We start from the raw sequence: 21,349 nt of genomic DNA on the forward strand, positions 1-21,349 counted from the left end.
TCATGTGACAGCTCACTTTATGACTACACTAACTTGCAATCCCAGCTCCAACTGTGGTTATAATTTGAGGACTACCTGTACAGATATTAGCAGGAATTGACCAACTATCAATCACTAAGGACAGAAAACGAACAGGAACATCAAAAGGAAAGATGATGGGAACCTTTCCTGCCTATCAGCAAGAGTCAATTCTCCAGATGGTCTAATCCAGATCTCCAACCTTGGCCACTTTATGGCTTGTGGACTTCAACTGGACCTCAGCCATGCTGGCTGAAGAATTCTGGAATTGAAGTCCACAAGTCATAAAGTAGCCAAGGTTGGAGACCCTGCCTGATCTAAACAGCAGATCATGGTGTTGATTCCATTGATATAACAAGCAGTTTAAATATCTCATCCCCAAACTGATTCAGAATGCTATCATTAGTGCTGTCATTTGGGAAAGGTTGTAAGATTTATATTTGCGGGAAAGTTATTTCCTGGGCAAGATTCAATTATTTCAGTAGCTGTATTTTTACTCGAACTGATTGTGTATTCTTTTTAGTGTTTCAGCAAATGATTGTAAGCTTTTGAGAATAATATCAGGCTTTTTTAAACAAAATGGAAGAGCAAGTCAGGTTGGGCTTTTTAAAAACTGGGTTTTAGATTGCTTCCACTCTATTTTTGATGAAGGCAGGCCTTAGGATACACGTCAGGGTTGGGCTCATCCAACAATTCCATTCGAAATAAATGTCAGAAAAGTAAACATTAATTGAGCAATTTATTATTACAGAAAAAAGCTACAAAGAGGAAGTAATACTGGAGTAAATAAATAGCAGGAAACTGAATTTCTTACAATTGACTCTTGCAATTAACTCTTTTGTGAAATGGGTGTAGGAGCAGGAAAAGATGCTGTTGAGGTTTCTAGTAGAGCATGTCATTCAACCTATTTTGAAATGCTCCTAACTTATTCATATGCAATGCAGGAAATTAATCTATCACCACAACTAAAACAAAGTGCATTTGTCAGACCTGCTTTTGTACTGGATGGAAGATGCACTGTTTTACTTTTTGCTTTGGGCCTTTCATCTTGGATTCACTCTGATCATGAACATGGACAATCCAGGAAAAAACTACCCTGTTACAGCAGCTCATAAAACCTACACCTTCAATAATTTTTGTTAGTCAGAAACAACAGATTCTGCTACCAGAATCCTTCTGATAATGTAATGAATAGCATGTTCCAGCAACAGAGTCTTAGTTGTAGAATAGAAAGCAATACTGTAATGCTTTGACTCCATTAGCATCCATAATTCTGGACTCAAAAATATTAATAACATCAGCATATATTTGATATATTTTCCTTTGTTTAACTAAATGCCTCAAATTTTTAAAAAGCATGTATTAGGGGAAATTGTTTAAAACAGCATTCCTATATTTCCTTTCATTGTAGAAAATTTGGCAGAATTGACCATGGTGTTAGAATGATCTTTAGGATGGAAACATATATTCAACATCAGCCAGAATTGTACATTAATATCTTCTTTTAACTGAATTTCAGAAAAATAAGTTAAACATGCTTAATTTATAGGCTAGATCTGCTCTCTGCTGGAGAAATACTATTATAATCTGAAAAACTCACATAAATGTTTTAGGGAAAGAGTTATCTTTTTTTAAAAAAAACTTTTTATAAAAATTTTCAAGATGTCCAATGTATCATGTTCAATACCCTCAAATATGACATATATAAAGGATTCTGTTCAAATAGTTTGGATGGACAAAATGGCAGCTATGGATAATAGTCAAGTATTTTTAGCAAATACAGCAGCTTTCAGTTGTTACAAAGTGAGTATCAAGCTGCCTCACCAATAAAGCCAATAGTGAGAGCTATTGTTGAGTTATAGTCTGCAATTGTTCAGTGTTGACTGATATCCAGTCACTGTTTTGTGTAGGTTCAGAGCAACTGACTCTATATAATAAATATCCAAAGCATCAATCCAGTGCCATTTGCAAGAGATTAAACATCAGTGGGTGGGTATGTACATCTACATGTAGAATTATAAGCCAACTGAAATCACTACAAATTAAGTTTACTTTAGGTACTGTAATTCAATAGGAAGTGAATGGGTCTATATTGTAAGTTTTCAAAAAAAAACTACTTGCCATCAGCACATGCTTTGTATCCTCCTTTTAGTCATGGCATCAGTAGTCTTGCTCCTCTTTCAATAGTTCCCAATGGCAGTGATATACCCTGTTCCGTTTTTTGAAGATATCACAGGTGCAGCAGCATCTCATTTAATAAAGAATAGCTCAAACTGTGAGAAACATTTATGTGAATTTTCTCCCTCATAGTCAGAAGTATAAATACTGTTCTTAGTCTTCCTCAACTTTTCTGTCATGTACACACTACCAATAGCGGTGAATGGTATTTAATGATAGGAAGAATCTGGCACCAAAGATTTCAGTCTAGAGCAGGGCTGTCAAACTCATAATCTGTGGGCCGGATGCATCACACACTAGCCACACAGAGTTTAACAAAGGGGGGACAAGTCCCGATACGTCACATGATGCCATGGTGATGCGAGTTTGACACCCCTGGTCTAGAGTTAATAATTCCAGGTAACACATATCCTGGTAACTTGGTAATGTTTACAGAGTCTCCAGAAAGGCATGGCAGAGAAGACGGTTTATCAGCCCAATCAGCAATACTCATCTTCCTCTGAATGTATAAACAAACCATTTTAAAATGATGCTGCCCTGAGATATTGGTCAGCAGGAATATGGTATATCCAATGCCAGCCATGCTGTTTCCCAGGATCCTCTGGCATCCTATCCCCACCACTTGTCATCTTCTTCACTGATATGCCAGTGCCTGGAGGCTGTTAGGGTCTGGATGGGAGTAAATAAGTTGGCACTCAATCCAGACAAGACCGAGTGGCTACTGATGTTCCCTCCCAAAGATTGGCCAAATATTCCATCTCTCAGGCTGGGGGGTGAAATTATATGTCCCTCAGAGAGGGTTCGCAATTTGGGAGTCCTCCTGAATCCTCAGCTGACTTTTGAACACCATTTGTCAGCTGTGACCAGGGGGACCTTTGCCCAGGTTTGCCTGGTGCACCAATTGCAACCCTACCTGGATCGAGAGGCCCTTCAGACAGTCACTCATGCCCTTGTGACCTCAAGACTGGATTATTGTAATGTGCTCTACATGGGGCTGCCCTTGAAGAGTGTTCGAAGGCTCCAGCTGGTCCAGAACGCAGCCGCGCGAGCGATTGTGGGTGCACCCAGGTACACCCACATTACACCTATCCTCCGTGAGCTGCACTGGTTACCCATTAGTCTCCGGATCCGCTTCAAGGCGCTGGTTGTTACCTATAAAGCACTTCATGGCATCGGACCTGGGTACCTGAGAGACCGCCTCCTGCCGATCACCTCCCATAGACCAATTCGATCACACAGGTTAGGTCTCCTCCGGATTCCATCTGCCAGCCAATGTCTGCTGGCGACTCCCTGGGGGAGAGCCTTCTCTGTTGCGCCAGCCCTCTGGAACGATCTCCTCGTGGAGATCCGGACCCTTACTACCCTCCCGGCCTTCCGCAAAGCTGTTAAGTCCTGGCTGCTCCAGCAGACCGGGGGGCTCTCGAAATATCCAGCCCCCCAGAGATTGTGACAGTTGTATATTTTAATGTTGTTTGTGTATTATTCCCCCTCCCTTGTTTTATTGTAAGCCGCCCGGAGTCCTTCGGGAGTGGGCGGCATACAAATCAATAAAACTATAAACTATAAACTCTCTCAGCAGTGAGACAATATCCTATCATCACTGAATACAGGTGAAACTGGAAAAATTAGAATATCGTGCAAAAGTTCATTTATTTCAGTAATGCAACTTAAAAGGTAAAACTAATATATGAGTATACTCATTGCATGCAAAGCAAGATAGTTCAAGTCGTGATTTGTCATAATTGTGATGATTAATGTTTGCAGCTCATGAAAACCCCAAATCCACAATCTCAGAAAATTAGAATATTGTGAAAAGGTGCAATATTCTAGGCTCAAAGTGTCCCACTCTAATCATATAATTAAGCCATAACACCTGCAAAGGGTTCCTGAGCATTTAAATGGTCTCTCAGTCTGATTCAGTAGGAATCACAATCATGGGAAAGACTGCTGACTTGACAGTTGTGCATAAAACCATCATTGACACCCTCCATAAGGAGGGAAAGCCTCAAAAGGTAATTGCAAAAGAAGTTGGATGTTCCCAAAGTGATGTATCAAAGCAGATTAATAGAAAGTTATATGGAAGGGGAAAGTGTGGAAGAAAAGGGTGCACAAGCAGCAGGGATGACCGCAGCCTGGAGAGGATTTTCAGGAAAAGGCCATTTAAAAGTGTTGGGGACTTTCACCAGGAGTGGACTGAGGCTGGAGTCAGTGCATCAAGAGCCACCACACATAGACAAATCCTGGACATGGGCTTCAAATGTCGTATTCCTCTTATCAAGCCACTCCTGAACAACAAACAACGTCAGAAGCGTCTTACCTGGGCTAAAGAAAAATAGACCTGGTCTGTTGCTCAGTGGTCCAAAGTCCTCTTTTCTGATGAGAGCAACTTTTGCATCTCATTTGGAAACCAAGGACCCAGAGTATGGAGGAAGAATGCACACACTGCAAGTCCAGTGTGAAGTTTCCACAGTCTGTGTTGATTTGGGGAACCATGTCATCTGCTGGTGTTGGTCCACTGCGCTTCATTAAGTCCAGGGTCAACGCAGCCGTCTACCAGGAGATTTTGGAGCACTTCAAGCTTCCTTCCGCAGACGAGTTTTATGGGGATGCTGACTTCATTTTCCAGCAAGACTTGGCACCTGCCCACACTGCCAAATGCACCAAAACGTGGTTCAATGACCGTGGGATTACTGTGCTTGATTGGCCAGCAAACTCGCCTGACCTGAACCCCATAGAGAATCTATGGGGCATTGCCAAGAGAAAGATGAGAGACATGAGACCGAACAATGCAGAAGAGCTGAAGGCCACTATTGAAGCATCCTGGTCTTCCATAACACCTCAGCAGTGCCACAGGCTGGTAGCTTCCATGCCACTCTGCATTGAGGCAGTAATTGCTGCAAAAGGGGCCCAAACCAAGTACTGAGCATGCTTATACTTTTCAGAGGTCTGATATTGTTCTATGTACAGTCCTTGTTTTATTGATTGCATGTAATATTCTAATTTTCTGAGATTGTGGGTTTGGGGTTTTCATGAGCTGCAAGCCATAATCATCACAATTATGACAAATTGCGACTTGAACTATCTTGCTTTGCATGTAATGAGTCTATCTCATATATTAGTTTCACCTTTTAAGTTGCATTACTGAAATAAATGAACTTTTGCGCAATATTCTAATTTTTCAAGTTTCACCTGTATGTAAGTTCTCCTTGACCTTTTCCAGTGTTGTAACCCAGATTGTTTAGCCTTTTGTAAATTTGTGATTGTCCAAGCCTGAAAACACTTGTTTGTTTGTGAATTGTGTGATGTTGGCTATATAAGAATCAGCCATGGACACTGCAGAAGCCATTTTTCTGCAAACACAAGACACTAGCTCATGGGAATAGAATTAGCTTACAGGGCCATACAGACTGTGACTATTGACACACTGACAGTAACAGTCCAAGGTGCCAGGCAAGATTTTTTTCCAAGACTAGCTGAAGAACCAAATCTGAGTGTTAATCTGAGATAACACTTTATTCATGAGATATGGTCCTTCCCCAGCAGCTTTTTCCATATAAAATAAATACTCAAATCACTGTTTAAAATCTTTTTTCAATGATCTTGTAAATGATATTCTATCACACACCATTATTCTCAGGCATTCCAGACCATTTTTTAAAAACATGAGGTATATGGAACTTGTATTTTCCAATTTGAGCTTTTTTAAAAGAGTAAAATTATACTTTCTGAATGGCAGAATATGAGAATTCCCATTGCCAGTCTTCATCCTACCAATCCTAAGCAAGCCAAACTTTTCTTATTCAGAGTAATAAATCCGGATCAAGGATCAAAAATGTGACTTTGGTTTAGCAAGAGCTTTATAGCACAGAAAATACCTAAAACGATGTTGCTTCCTTAGTAGCTAGGCTTCAAGTGAGCAATTTTCTTCTAGTTTTTTGGCCTCTTTTTACTCCAGAAACTTTTGATTTCTTAGGCAATTGTGAAGTATATAAAAATATTTTTTGCCTTTTGTTGCATTGGTTTACTTCTAACTACTGTATATAAAACCATCTGTTATTTGCTGGAATTATATTTAATCTTATTCTTTAGCTCTGGATACAAATGGTATACCTGTTCCTAAAGTAACATGACTACTCTTTCTTTAAATGCAGAGATTCTAAAAACAGAATTAAGTGAAGTCAGAGTGCCACCTCATGGTAGTTAACAAAATATACACATTAATGATGTTGGCAGTTATAAATTTTTCACGCAGTTAAATGTTGTTTTAACATTAAGCAGTACCAGCAAATCCATGCCAGGTAAACAACCTGCCATGTTATTAGACACGTTGGACTTAAGAGAATATCACAGAAAATGAAAGGAAGGCTTTATAGCCTTCCAAGTCCTAACATTTCACAAAAATTACTGCAAAAATATACTGCAACATCTGAATGAGCCCTACATATAGAACAGATTATCAACCAGTATTTTGCCATTCTTTATGGAGAAATCTATGACCTTCTCAGTTACATTTCTCTCATTTACTAAGACGTCAGAAACAGGCCTACATGGGAAGGATATAAAGCCATGATCTATCTTTGCCAACTACTATTTAATTTTGACAATCAACTAGACAAATCTGTGGCATATTGGGTCATCTTTGAGAGAAAGGTAGTGCAGTCTTTTTGACTAGAAAATTACATTTTAGGCTGACCATAGTTTTTACTGGATAGTTCCATGATCATCTAAGAATATGTCATAAACAAAAAAATAATTAGTGGTATATAAACTTCACTAAGAAGTCAATATTTATTTACCTAGGCAGATATACAGAATGACCACAGGTGAGCAAAAAAAGCAATATCAGTGAGTGACCTACAGCTTCTTTTCAAATTTTCCCTTGACTTTGCTTGTGGGAAATTGGCAGGAAGCTTAGAAAAACACACATTACCACAGGGATGCTACAACTGCCACAACTTTGCCGATAAATCTGGCCTGAACATTGTGAACATTTCAATTGCAGAGGTGTAATGGATCCCAAATATTGTATATATCCTTTAAATTAGATTTTAGATACCTTGATTCAAAAATTGTTGCAGTATAATGCAGCATTTGGGCTAACCTGAGGTTAGAAAGACAGGTAAACACAATGAGTTTTAGTAGTATATAGATTCCGAAATGGGTTCTTTAGACCAGTGTTTCTCAACCTTGGCCACTTGAAGATGTCCGGACTTCAACTCCCAGAATCCCCCAGCCAGCATTCGCTGGCTGGGGAATTCTGGGAGTTGAAGTCCGGACATCTTCAAGTGGCCAAGGTTGAGAAACACTGCTTTAGACAAAGTGAAGTACTATCCCTCTAAGCCAGGAAGTGAGCACAATGCAATTGTAATAGAGATAAGGAAAGTTATGGCTTTGATTCTCTTTTATACAGACTACTTGATGAAGTTGTACCAATAACTGTGAAAAATCTAAGCAGGGGCCAGACAGTTTATTATTCAGGAATTGATGTTACCTACTTTGATAATGAAATGTCTGCAAAAAAAGCACCAGAGCAGCAAGAATCCCACCATTCAACCCTGAACTACAAATATTCTCTTCTATTGGTATTCAGGAAATCCAAGACCTATGGAATAGACTGGGAGGTCAAAAGACATCCCAGAATATAGTGTCCACTTCCAGGCTGATGCAAAAAAAATTATATATCCATGGAATCGCCGAGTGGGAGGATTTGCCTTTTCATTTTTAATAAAACTCAGACCCTAGTCTTCATTATTAAAAAAAAAAAACTTATAAATGTGGTCTGGAACATCATTAAGTGGCGCATTTTAAATAACAACAGTACAGGTGATTTTTCCAATGACAGAGAGGTATAAAAGCTGTCTATCATCATATACTTCAGAAAATACTCAAAATAATGTTAGCTATTATGTGATTTATTTATTTTTACAAATGAGCTGAAAAAAAATCTCTCAAGCTACAGTGTTAAAAAAAATTGGAGATCAAGGTGTTGCCCCAACTTTTACCAGAAGATGAGGAAGTTCAGTCAAAGGAAGCTCTTCCAAGTAGTGTCCCATGTCAGCATGCAAAACTCTATATTAAAAGGGGTTTGAGCCACAATTGTTGATTAATGCTAGTATTTTACCCACAACTTTTATATTCTCTTGAGACAAAGTGGGTCTTGGGATACCAAGAAGCTAAAGTAGGCCTTACCAAGAGTTTCAATTATGGGAATGTGCATGAACAGAATCCACGCTAAAGTTAGTCTTAAGTCAAATGTATATCTTGATCAGCTTATTGTATATGACAGACTTTACGCTACTGCACAAGATGTTACCCTCAAGCAGGCATAGAAGGGAAGTTCAGAATATTATGCTATACTAACTGAATCTATCTACTGATCTATCTATCAAACAAACTGCACTATATTATTTTATTTAACATTTTCTTCAGTAATCATGTGAATGTTGTCGTAACGTTTGTCTGACCAAGACCCCAAAATTAATTTCCTATGATAGTTGGCTTTGCTTGCAAATGTAATACCTAACCATAGATTGGCACCTTAAATGAAGACCAGTTGGGCTCAATTTCAATTTTTAGTCTTTTACTATTTCTCTCATGACTGTACAAACTGTTGTATTTGTTGTTTTTATAATTTACTTGTAGAATTAGTTGAGAATTTAGCTGAAATTAAGTATTTGGAGATGGGTCTATGTAGAAATTTTAATTACATTTTAAAGGATACTCAAAGAATAATATACTACACTTCTTTCCTTGCAATATTACTGGGTTGTAAATCCACAAAAGAAAATTACTCATTGCATTAGCAGTAATCTCCATGCAGGAGTTGCCTACTACCCACTTTTCATATGTGACTGACAGAAATGGCTAAGTCTTTGTGAGCTCATTTAGATGATTCCAGAATACAGACATTGCCATTCTTATAGAAGCCCATTATACACATAATTTGCTTGAGATACAAGCACGGAGGGAAGAGGTTAACAGATCCTATGAAAATCTACTTTTAAGAGAGAAAATGATTTAGAAGAAATAGGTAAGCTTTTGTCTACTGAAACACACACATTGCTTCCCCCTTTATTCCTATCTCAATGACTTGTGTCATTTTGTACCTGAAAGTTTGCTCCTATAGTCCCCAACTAGCAATCATTTGGGGGAAAAAATCCTAATTTTGCCTCATAATACGTGAATGCAAGTATAAGAAACAAAATGCATGTTACAAATAAAACCAACATTATTTTCTGTATATATCTTTCTTAAATTTTGCATTGGGCTACCTGTAACAAAGCAATAAAAATGGTGTATATTAAAAGGTGGCTTAAAAAAGAAAAGTAATAAAACAAGAGATTGTTTTAGAAAAAGCAATTTAGAAGTTAATTATATACACATCTATTCAGAATTAAATCCCACCAAATTCAGCAGACCTTACGGTCAGGAAAGAATGCATAGTATTACTGGCTAAAAAACTGAATTTTTTGCTTTCATCATTAGAAATATGTGACCTTAAGCGTTCCTAAACTTTGTACAAAATAAGTCTTAAGGGGCAAAACAGCAACACTAGTCACATTATTCATGGTTCTTGCAACAAGGGATATTTTGATTAGATTCCTTCACTTGCCCAGCCTGCCCCAAGCTTTCAAAGCATTCTTTATTAAGCAATTGTATGGTTTGTTTTCAAAGCAGAGGTTAGTGATATCCCTGCCACTGAGATCATTGTTTCTATGGCAACAAAATATACCTACATCAGAAAGCAGAGGCTTTCATTTCAGTGCTGTAAAAAAAAAAAAGCAGAATACCCCAAAAGAAAAGCATGGATGTTGGAAAAAGTTTTATTCCCACTTCAGATCCACATAATATTCCAGAACAACAAAAAAGAATCTCAATAAATATCAAATGCTTTGCTATAGGTTTGGACAATATCCATTTTCATTCCATTATGAAGCTGGTTATTTCATCAACCATTCACTCCATTGAGTCTTCCGTTCTGAATGACATGTCACTATGGAAACAGTGGCTTTAATTTAGAAAGCATATAAAAGAGGAAGTGTGAAAAGAGAAACATAGTTTGTACATTGTATTGAAACATACTATGGTTGGTTTGGATTTAGTATGATGTAACGCCCAGTTTTCCAATATAATACAATTAAGTAAGGTGTGAATCCAGCCTGGGAATATATGCGTGCAAGAGGCACTCCCTTGACTTTACCGTAAAATATGAAATAAAATGGAAACAGCAACCTTTGAGCTACAAAACCTAATTCCATACACTTAGAATTAGGTTATGATTTAAGTAGAAAATCACAAGGGAAAATAATTGTAATAATTTAAAAATACTTTTGTGGTTACTTGAAAATGATTTGACTCCCAATTAAATACAAGCACAGGGATTAACAACTACCATTAATTATAAAAGTGACATAACCAAAACTAGTCAATGTTGTAATTTCTTGGATATTATGTATGCTAGTATTGGCTTTTATTACATTTAAATTCCAGTGTTAGAGTTCAATTTAATACATTACCTTTAATGAAAGCATAATTGCTGTCCATATATGTGTATTAATCCAGTGCTTTTCCCCCAAAAAGGATTTATAAGAGCCAAGGTGGCGCAGTGGTTAAATGCAGCACTGCAGGCTACTGCTAGATCAGCAGGTCAGCGGTTCAAATCTCACCGGCTCAGGGTTGACTCAGCCTTCCATCCTTCCGAGGTGGGTAAAATGAGGACCCAGATTGTTGGGGGCAATATGCTGACTCTCTGTAAACCGCTTAGAGAGGCCTGAAAGGCCTATGAAGCGGTATATAAGTCTACTGCTATTGCTATTGCTATTGCTATTTATTCCCATCCTCAAAAAATACTATTTATCTATGTGAACATCTTTTTTCTCTAAAATGTAGAACCAAGTCCACTCTTATTTTTTTTCTCATCATATTAAACGAACATATTTATGGTTTCTGCCTTGAATCTCATTTTATTTATTTTTCACATTTCTGAACCATCCATGTCTCTCACAGATACTATATGTACAATAAAATCATGCTATAATAATAAACAACATAATGATAGCAACCATATAACTGTGATATCAATAAAAGGACAATATTTACTTTAAAATATTTTAAAAGTTAATTGGATTGGATTTTATGATACCACACAACACTCTCTGTTTTTAGTAAATGAACAAAGAAAGCATATTAATCTGAAAAATGGAACAGCATGCCAAAATTCACTCAGAACAGAAACCTGTGGATTTCACAGTGGGAAACTGGTTCAGTAAATTAAGAACTCACCATGAGTTTCATTCTGGTTTCCACTCACCAAAGCCAACATTCCCATCAATGTAGCTTATATATTGTGCTTGTCACCATGTTTTATTTTTAAAATCCTGGCTATCTTACACGTGTTCAAAAGCAGTATTCTAGTACAGATCTTCCATAACAATACTTAGCTGAAGATTTTCTTTTAGTTTGTGACAATATGATTTTTAAATATACATTACATTTCAACATTTCTTCTGCATAGAATTTTGGATAGAATCTTGGAAGCATTTCTGTATAGGGCAGGTTTACAAAAGAATCTAATACGGTTGCATTTTCTGTAAATGATTCTAAGAGGTCATGTGAAAGACAAGCACCTTCCATGCCAGATTACTGGGAACAGAAAACAGTCAGATCTTTAAATCAGATGTACAAAAAGCATTGAATAGTCTATATACTCTGTATGAAAGCATTTCATAGATTACATTTTTAAACACTGAACAGTTTCATGATTTTGGTTCTGCAGAATATAAAAGAAAGTAACATGTCATATAAATTCTGCTATGTGTAACAAGAGACCTGAAATTATCAAATGCTTTAGATAATGGAAAAGATATATAAGGAAGGAAGACAAGCACAAGGTTTTGACACATTTTCCAAGTATTTTATATCTTCTGCCAAAATAATATGCATTACCTGCATAAGAAATTAAAACTGATTCATGTTCTTAAACACGCTGCCTTTCACAGTAATTCCCACAGGTTCATTGTCAATTTCAGGGTTAGTATAACCATCTACTACAAGTCCTATATGAAAAATGTATAGAATTGCTGCATATTACTCCTTTCTGAATACTGTAATTCTGCTGATTTGTGGTATGAATAGAAAACAAAAGGCTTTAATGGAGCCATTTATATTAAATGCATACACAATTCTGGAAATCAGAACTTTCCTTCCTAAAATCAGTTTGCTATACTTATAAATAGCTATGCTAGCTTGTTACCAACTAAGTGGCACCTGGAAAATCAAATTCAAGTTGCATTATTCATGTTATTAAAATATTGAAATATCTTTACATTTTGTGGAATTTAGTGTAGTACCGGACAATTTGACACAATCTTTTGAAAATGTAATCCAAACTCCTTGTTGATGGATAAAATCCATGACTGCAGCATCCTGAAGGAGGCCAATTTGGGTTTACAAAGCTGCAATAAGTACAGTCTGCTGCGTTCAAAGGCAGTCTCTTTTTATTCTGGAATAGACTGTATCACCATGTACACATGGATAATTAACCATTTTTTTGCATTTTACTGATGTGAAAAAAAGTTGGAATATTTTTTTTCTCTCTTCCCTATTATCCCATACCTTTCCTTCCACTTTCTTTCCCTTCCACATTTCTCTACCAACTTTATTTTCATTTGTATTTTATATTATGATAATCTCAATAAAATTTATATTATAATGGATAAACTAACCATTTTACAGAATTGTATCAACTTGATACAACTGGACTATCAGAAAACATTTTCTTTATTTACATCAGAGGCACATGTTTCTATTATGGAAATTGCATTCTTTTAAAAAATAATTGGTGACAGGAATATCCAGGAGATACTTTTAACCCATTGGGTAGCTGAACAGTTTAGTTGTTTTGTTTTGCATATTAAATTACATTAAGCCCATTCAATTGTACAACTTTAATAACAAAAAATCTACCAAATACCGAAGTCAAACTGAAATAACTGAGTTTGACTATGGCTGCACTAGAAATCAATAAAACTATACTGAAAGAACAGATTGAAGAATTGCTGATTTTAGTACAGTAATACTATTGGGTCAAATATGTTTAGACGAGATTACACATATTGTTTATTCAAACTGTATTTTGAAATTATATAGAAAACTGAGGGTATTTTGTTTACAATTGAGTTACATATTAGAGTTGTATTCTACACTTACAAAGTAACCATCGTAGGAAAGATATGGGCTTTTAAAGAGCACGTACAATATAAAAATCAAAAGTCAGGCACTTGCATTTTTTTCAGTCTAAAAGGAGAAAGTTCCATCAACACCACACAAGGCAAAGAAGGTTGATGAATTGTTATACAAAATACATTTTCTATTTAGTTTCCTTTTTTATAAAGGCACTTTATACACAGATAGGGAATCGGTTAATAATCCTGTTAGTCTCAATTTTCATCTGACTTCTTTACCATAGAAACACTTTGATACAAATGTAAGTGCATTTACTGTATTAAGTCAGTATCTATTGCTTTTCTACAATTAAAAATATTTGGTACTGAAAGAAATATTGAAGTTACACTCTACTTCAGAAATTATCAGATGACATCATGATGTCTTAGCCACTTGGAACAAAAATATCAAATTATTTTCTTCACATGAATAGGAATCTGTCAGAAGTGGGTTTGAAGTCTTTTATTTTCTTCACGCAATCTTTCAATTTCAGCTACTAAACTATCATTTATAGAGTATCTTTCAAGTAGGGCATGCATTTCATTCTAGAGAAAAGAAAAGAAAATCAATATGTAATAGAATTAATATTAAATTACTGTTAAATATGAAATTTTAACAGCAACATTTAAAAAGTACCTTAGATTTTTTTTTTTTTTACAGAAAGGTAGACTTTGTAGTTGTCGTAGATAACCAAAAACAAACAAAATAGAGTAATGTTGTCACATTCTTTACTTTTTAAGTAAACCACTAATCTGGAAATGGCTATTCTTAAACTGATAATCTTGGAACATTTTTGTCCTGGCTCCTACCTTCTCCTTTGGGCTGCTGAAAAGGTGGCTTTCCTACTGTTTGGCTCCACATCCATTATGACTAACAGTAAAGGATGATGGAGTTGCATTTTAAAACATCTGGATTGCCTATCCCAGATTTAGAATAATAAAATACTAAGTGCTCAATGAAAGGGAAGTTTGTCAACATATATGTACAACTCTTTATATTTGTATACATACCAACTGAACATGAAACTGTTTGATCATTTCTACTTGCAAATTTATAATGTCACGATGACAAGCTTCCCTGAGGAGAGAAAAACACAAGTCTAGTCTTTTTTTTCCCCAATTCAGAAATTTACTACTACACAGGTAATTTCAAAATGATAAACTATCATCCCACTATATCCCCTCACTTCAATGTTAATGTATTTCTTTGATGGAACCTACTAGAAATAAAAGGCTATTAGGAAAGAGACTGTTTCTCTTCATCTTACTGCATTTCCCGTGTCAAGTACCCAATATGACAGCTAATGCATCAGGCTTCTAAATTACCCTGGTAAATGGAATATAGAGAAAGACATATGTTTATTTTAATAAACAGAAGTGTGCAAAATTCTCCTGTTGGAAAACTCTTCTGTTAGAAATTCTGCAAAATATGTATAATTCTACAAATACTTCTACCAAACACAATAGGGCAAATATAATTTGAGACATAATATGACAAATAAGAAATTGTATATTTTGTTGCAGGCATAAGATATGCATCAGTTTGTTTGTGTGTGAGAGTGTGCATACGTTTGTGCATATGAACAATAGAGTTAGCTGAATCCTAAATTTGACACTCAGGAAATTGACTATTTCGTTTCCTCCTTCTTAGGAAACATATTGCAGTGTTCACACTGCTTCCGTGTCTCAGGCTGTTTCTCTCTCCCCACATACCATTTTATATCTACAAGTATTAAGAAATCCCCTAAATTAGAAGTCTTCTTATAGATTCAAAAATTAGGATTCACCTATAGTACATGGGATACTCAATACCAGTACCTATGCATTAAAAGAGTCTATTTCATATTTATCTTGAAAAATATTGGATATAGAAACCTTGCCAAAAATTTAGATCATTATTTTCAAACACTTGGTAAACTAATTACACTGCCTAAAATATTTGCTGTATTTTAGATATGAATTGAAATAAGTACAAATAGAAAACATTTCTTTTAATTCTCAATAGTTTTCCACAGGGCTACTACTACTACTACTACTACTACTACTACTACTACTACTACTACTACTAATAATAATAATAATAATAATAATAATAATAATAATAATAATAATAATAATGGTTCTTTTCTAAATTCTTGTTGCATTGGTTAGTGTGTCCACTTGTTTGCATTGCGCTTGCCTAGTTTATGCAGTAAATCCATCAATGAATGCATTATCTGACAAGGGATTCTTCAGTCGGATTGTTACAGAGCATAATGCTGTTCTATGGCTGATGGAAAGAAATGATCACTCAGTTGCCTGCTAAAACTAAGGGTGGGTTAATCCAGCTCCTTCACCACTACATGCTAGCATTCCAGTATATAACATTATTTAAAATGTAATATAATAATATGTATCAAATAAAAGAAAAATATTTTATGCATCCAGTTTCTACAAGCAACTTTCAGGTGAAGCAATGTTCAATATGTAACACAAAAGGAGTTGGTTGTACTTTGATATGTCAATATCTACTTTTGTTATCTTGGCATGCTTCTAGAAAATTGTGGATCCAAGTAAAGGAACATTAAAGTTTAAAGAAGCAAGTAATATATTATAATTAAGTAATGTTATTACCAACCATAGAAGAAAATATGTGACTAAAGGAGCATCTGCAGTGCTTTAGATAAACAATGTGATATGAACTTTTAACATTTATAGTATCTGTAGTAATTTTCTGGAATTCTATGAATATAGTAGAATCTGAGCAAATTCAATAGTAGAAAATCTGAGCCATCACCTACCCCATCAAATACTGCTCCACAACAATTCTCCTGATCACTAGGGCAGTTTTAATCTGCTTCAGGACCTGAGATATTTTCTGCTAAGTGAATTGGCAAAGAGATACCTACTGATGAATGAGCAGGGAATGTGTCAGCCCATAACATTTATATGAAGCTAGGAAAAGATAACTAGGATTTGATATGAAAATGCCATTAGCAGTTGTTTGAAGACTGACATATAACATTATTAAGGCAGCCATATCACATAAAAAAACCTGTTTCACTCTTGAATCAGGGCACACCAAATTCAGAACGGTTCAGTTTTGAAATATTTTATATACAACATCTACTAAGTGGTAAAGCTCATGAAAAATAAATGTATCAAAAAAATATGGTAAAAAACATATGGATCTAATTCTCTTTACCTGAAATCATCCAAAGTTTCTTGTATCATATTCTGAATGAAATGAATTTGTATTGATGATAAAGGTGCATTCAATCGGCTATTTCCAATAGTATCTACTATTTTCTCTGATAGTGTACTAGCAACTCCAGAAGTAATATTGGAGGTTATCTTTGGACCTATGCAAAACAACCAAGAAGTGTGAGCATTTCAAGTTTACATGAATAAAAAGGGAAGCAGCCTGCAAAATAACATTTTGAAAAGATATCTATATCAAATCTTACCGTATCATTTCTCATCATCATCATCTATAGTATATTGCAAAGTAAGGAAGAGTTGTTAAGAATTCCTCACTCAGCGTACAAATTTAGACCACATGTATGACCAAAATATTAAGGATAAAACCTTGAAGAATATCAATCAAAATCGAATACCTACTAATGGAGACACTATCTGGAAAATTATGTTGTATTCATAGAGTTAGAAGTTTGTGTCATATCACCTTTCAGCTCAGCAATGTAAATAGTTAAAGATTTAACTATTTATAGTTAACCTATATAGTTATAGGTTTAAAGAAAGATTTTAAATTACTTTTGAAATACAATTGCATTTTAAAAAAATGTCGGCATTTCCTGAGTGTTATACTACAAAAGTGAGTTACACCTACTTGTTGAGGTAGTACCGTTAATTGGTGATTCATATAAAAGTTGTGTCTGGATATTCTTAATGAGTCTTTCTCTGGAATCAGGACTCTTGATTAAATTGGCAACAGGTGGAGTAAGAGGTGAATCAGAGTTCGAGGCGTTCAACTACAGCAGGGTCGACAGAAAAAACATGTATTAATATCCCATAACAATGTAAAAAGAGGATAGGAAAGACCTATAAAAATACAATAGGTGGTTATTTTTGCTATCAGCATGATTGTTGCAAGGTAACAATTTCTCTCTTCTTTGAATCTTTTTATCATTTATCACATACTAGGATTCAAATCCTATAGATCCAAATCACTGGCGTCTTCTTTCCGCAAATGCAATGAGTACATCTGACCTGCTTATTAAAATTTTCAAGAGGATGTATTGGGTTTAATCTGCTTATTTTTAAGCATCCATATCTGTTCTTAGCTTGTCCACACAATTTCAGGTTTGATATACAGTAGCATCTATCAATTTTTATCTGTTTTGAACTGTGCTTTTTAGAACATTTTTACATTATTTTATGCTGTTGTTGGTAAACTGCCCAGATTCACTTAGGTGAGATGGGTAGCATACAAATTTGATAAATGAATAAATAAGGAGGTGACAAGGATCAAGATTCAGACTTACAAAGCAGCACCCACCCCATTTTTTATCACTTGATAAACCACAGTACTGATAAACTGTCATATTGGGACAAAATGTCAAACTGTCAAGCAAGCAAGTACCATAATTCTGGCATGCTGGAATCATTCAAGAAAGCAAAGCTCAACCTATAGGCAGCCTTCATCATTCCTTTCCTTCTAGGACCCAATAATAATAATAGCAGCTGATATTTCCAAAATGAATAGGAAGAAAAAGTTGTGCATATACAGTAGTCAAAGTGTTCCTGATCTATCTTGTTACAAAACTGATGCAGTCATTCCTGTAAGATTGTATGATGGAAGATGTAACCGTTTTTATGTTTTATGCAAACGGGGAGATGTTGAAAGCAAAATAAAAGGCAAAACTGTAATCACACTATACCTGCTTGATGTGCTCACTGGATTCTTGTTTTCCATGATTTATTTTTTTAGCATCAATATCTGGATGCTCATCTTCCTCTTTAATGGGGGATCCACCAAATACATTAAATGGACTTGAATGAATAATATGTGGATTTGATCCTGCTGGATTTTTTTTTGCTGGTAAAGCAGTATTAAACTGAGAGAGAAAATCCATGCTTAAAAGATAAGACTGAAAATCCAAACCTATAATGCAAAGCAAAAGATAATATATTTGCATTGCTTTCTTGATACGTAATCAGTCTTTTGACATAGTATTTTACCGTTACTTCTAGATTTCTGCTATAATACTGCTACTATCATTAACAGAAAGTGTGTTATAAAAAGTGCTTACCATCATTCTTTCCTGGAACATCTTCATTTGCTTTACAAGCCACAACATCTAGAACACATAAATAGATATTGACAGTACAAGAAGAAAAAAACCAATAGTCCACTTTTAACCTAATTTTACAGAAAAATTCTGTTTTCTAAATTATGAGATGAATTTGAATCATTTACAAATATAATAAAACAACATTTGCTCCATCCCTTCATCCAAATCATTGATAAAAAATATTAGACAAAAAAGGATCCATTTAAGGATCTTCTTCCAATTTGATGAGAAATAATTGATGAGTATTCTTCAATTCAACTTTTGGTCCACCTAATATATATGGTTACAGAAAGACTGTAATATTCTAACCATAAGAGACAATAGGAGCAAGAGTTCTAATGCAGTAAACATACAGTTTAATTTCAGCATCAACATACCATCTCGAAGTGGAGAAAATAGGTCACCCAAACTATTTCTTCCCAAATCTTCAAAATTAGTTGAATTAGAAGTATACCCATGGTCCATCTCTTTGGAAGGAATTACATCCAAACTGCTGCTCTGTGTCAAGCCTATAAGGGGAAAACATTTTTTAAAAATAAAAAATTGCTTTAAGAATAAATTAAACTCTCATTCATTCAAGCAACTTGTTTTCATAATCAATATAATTTGGTATACTGAAGGGTCATAGCAATAATGAAACAAGTCCAGCAGATTTCAGATAAGGGGTTTAGAGATTTATAATAAGAAGCTGGCCTTTATAAAGATGGAATGCTGCCATAATTTAATTGGTAATATGTTCCACACAACCAATGGGACTTATTATTAAGGAAATATAATTAATATTGAGTTGCAAGCAACAGTCATAACCATTACCAACCATGCCTGTTAATAACTTTAATTGTGTAGGCAATGAATGCTAATAAATTCTGTGCCAAGATACCCACAACACTGGTAGAATGCTTGTTTTCCTTAGGCATTAATTAACAATACAGGTAGGGTTGGCAGGAACATTTACTGTCTGAAGGAAGAATCACACCCCTCCCATTGTATGTGAACTTGTAGTTGAGTATTTCTTTAACATGAGTGAAAGTATGTGACAGGGCATATTAAAGTTATACACTAGTTTATGGGCACTAACAGTAATGACTATCTCATTTTGTCTAGTGGTAATACTGGCCTTGAATACAGGACAGAACTGTTTTTCTGTAAATAAGTATTTCTCAAAATCTCTTCCAAATCTTAAAAAAGGCATTACTATGTCAGTGATTGGAATTTTCTGGACAGACTGCAAACTTATTCAAAACAAGAAAAATAATGAATAGTACAGAATACATTTAACATATAAAAAATCATTATCCAAGGATCTGATATGTTTTTTAAATGCCCAGGAGACTCCATAAGCATCCACAAGCCTACAACCTTTTGTTTCTAGACATTGCCTAGAATGGCACACTGAAAAGGATTTCTAAAATTGTCCAGTGTCGAAGTCAGAATTTTGTTATATTGTTTTATGCAAAGTTTATATACAGTTATCTTTAAAAAAGAAAGACATGCAATTTTCAAAAAGAAAGAAATAATAGCATAGCATAGCAGAATTGGAAGGGACCTTGGAGGTCTTAGCAATAGCAATAGCAGTTAGACGTATATACCGCTTCATAGGGCTTTCAGCCCTCTCTAAGCGGTTTACAGAGTTAGCATATTGCCCCCACAGTCTGGGTCCTCATTTTACCCACCTCGGAAGGATGGAAGGCTGAGTCAACCCTGAGCCGGTGAGATTTGAACCGTCGAACTGCAGCTAACAGTCAGCTGAAGTGGCTGCAGTACTGCACTCTAACCACTGCGCCACCTCGGCTCTTCCGTCCAACCCCCTGCTTGGGCAGGAAACTCTATACCAGGGGTCAGCAAACTTAAACAAAGAGCCATTTGGACCCGTTTCCCAACAGAAAACACCGGGAGCCACAAAGGCCCTAACCGGAAGCCCCCTGTTCAATTCTGGAGCTGACCGGAAGTTCAGTTTCCCCACTATAGAGTCTCCTCCTAGCACGGCATACTTTTTCCTCTACCTGTCATAACCCAAAGCCCTATCAATTGTGGAGACAACTGGAAAAACCCTCCCCTTGCCATAGAGTCTTCTCCTGGCGCACTGTGTCTCCCCCCCCCCCCACCGGAAGCTCCTCTCAAAATTGTAGCGCCGACTGGTGACGGAGCCGCAGCAAAGAGAGGAAAGAGCCACATGTGACTCCAAAGTCGCAGTTTGCAGACCCCTGCCCTATACCATTTCAGACAAATGGTTATTCAATCTCTTCTTAAAAACGTTCCAGTGTTGGAGTATTCACAACTTCTGGAGGCAAGTCGTTCCAATGATTAACTGTTTTAAATGTCAGGAAATTTCTGCTTAGTTCTAGGTTGCTTCTTTTCTTGATTAGCTTCCACCCATTGCTTCTTGTCCTGCCCTCATGTGCTTTGGAGAATAACTGACTCCCTCCTCTTTGTGGCAGCCCTTGAGATATTGGAACACTGCTACCATGTATATCCTTAGTCCTTCTTTCCATCAAACTAGACATACCCAATTCCAGCAACCAGTCTTTATATGTTTTAGCATCCAATCCCTTAATCATCTTTGTTGCTCTTCTCTGCACTTTCTAGAGTCGCCACATCTTTTTTATATCGTGGTGACCAAAATTGGATGCAGTATTC

At 35.8% G+C, this 21,349-nt stretch overlaps 1 protein-coding gene across 2 annotated transcripts in view; it reads right to left on the minus strand.

Moving 5' to 3' along the window:
• Positions 1-11,136: 11,136 nt before the first annotated feature.
• NEDD1 (NEDD1 gamma-tubulin ring complex targeting factor) overlaps positions 11,137-21,349 on the minus strand; it is a 39,801-nt gene continuing 29,588 nt past the window's right edge. For both annotated transcript variants that reach the window (XM_087723325.1, XM_087723326.1), the window contains exons 9-15: positions 19,090-19,221; positions 18,671-18,718; positions 18,299-18,522; positions 17,248-17,389; positions 16,603-16,759; positions 14,430-14,496; positions 11,137-13,964 (exon numbers count right to left, since the gene is read on the minus strand). In XM_087723325.1, coding sequence (XP_087579451.1) covers positions 13,860-13,964; positions 14,430-14,496; positions 16,603-16,759; positions 17,248-17,389; positions 18,299-18,522; positions 18,671-18,718; positions 19,090-19,221 — 875 coding nt within the window. In that variant the 3' untranslated portion in view covers positions 11,137-13,859. The remainder of the gene's footprint in view (positions 13,965-14,429; positions 14,497-16,602; positions 16,760-17,247; positions 17,390-18,298; positions 18,523-18,670; positions 18,719-19,089; positions 19,222-21,349) is intronic.

Source organism: Thamnophis sirtalis, unplaced genomic scaffold (genome assembly GCF_051295495.1).
Source record: "Thamnophis sirtalis isolate CommonGarterSnake01/CBP01778 unplaced genomic scaffold, rThaSir2_p1.2 scaffold_9, whole genome shotgun sequence".
NCBI lineage: Eukaryota > Metazoa > Chordata > Lepidosauria > Squamata > Natricidae > Thamnophis > Thamnophis sirtalis.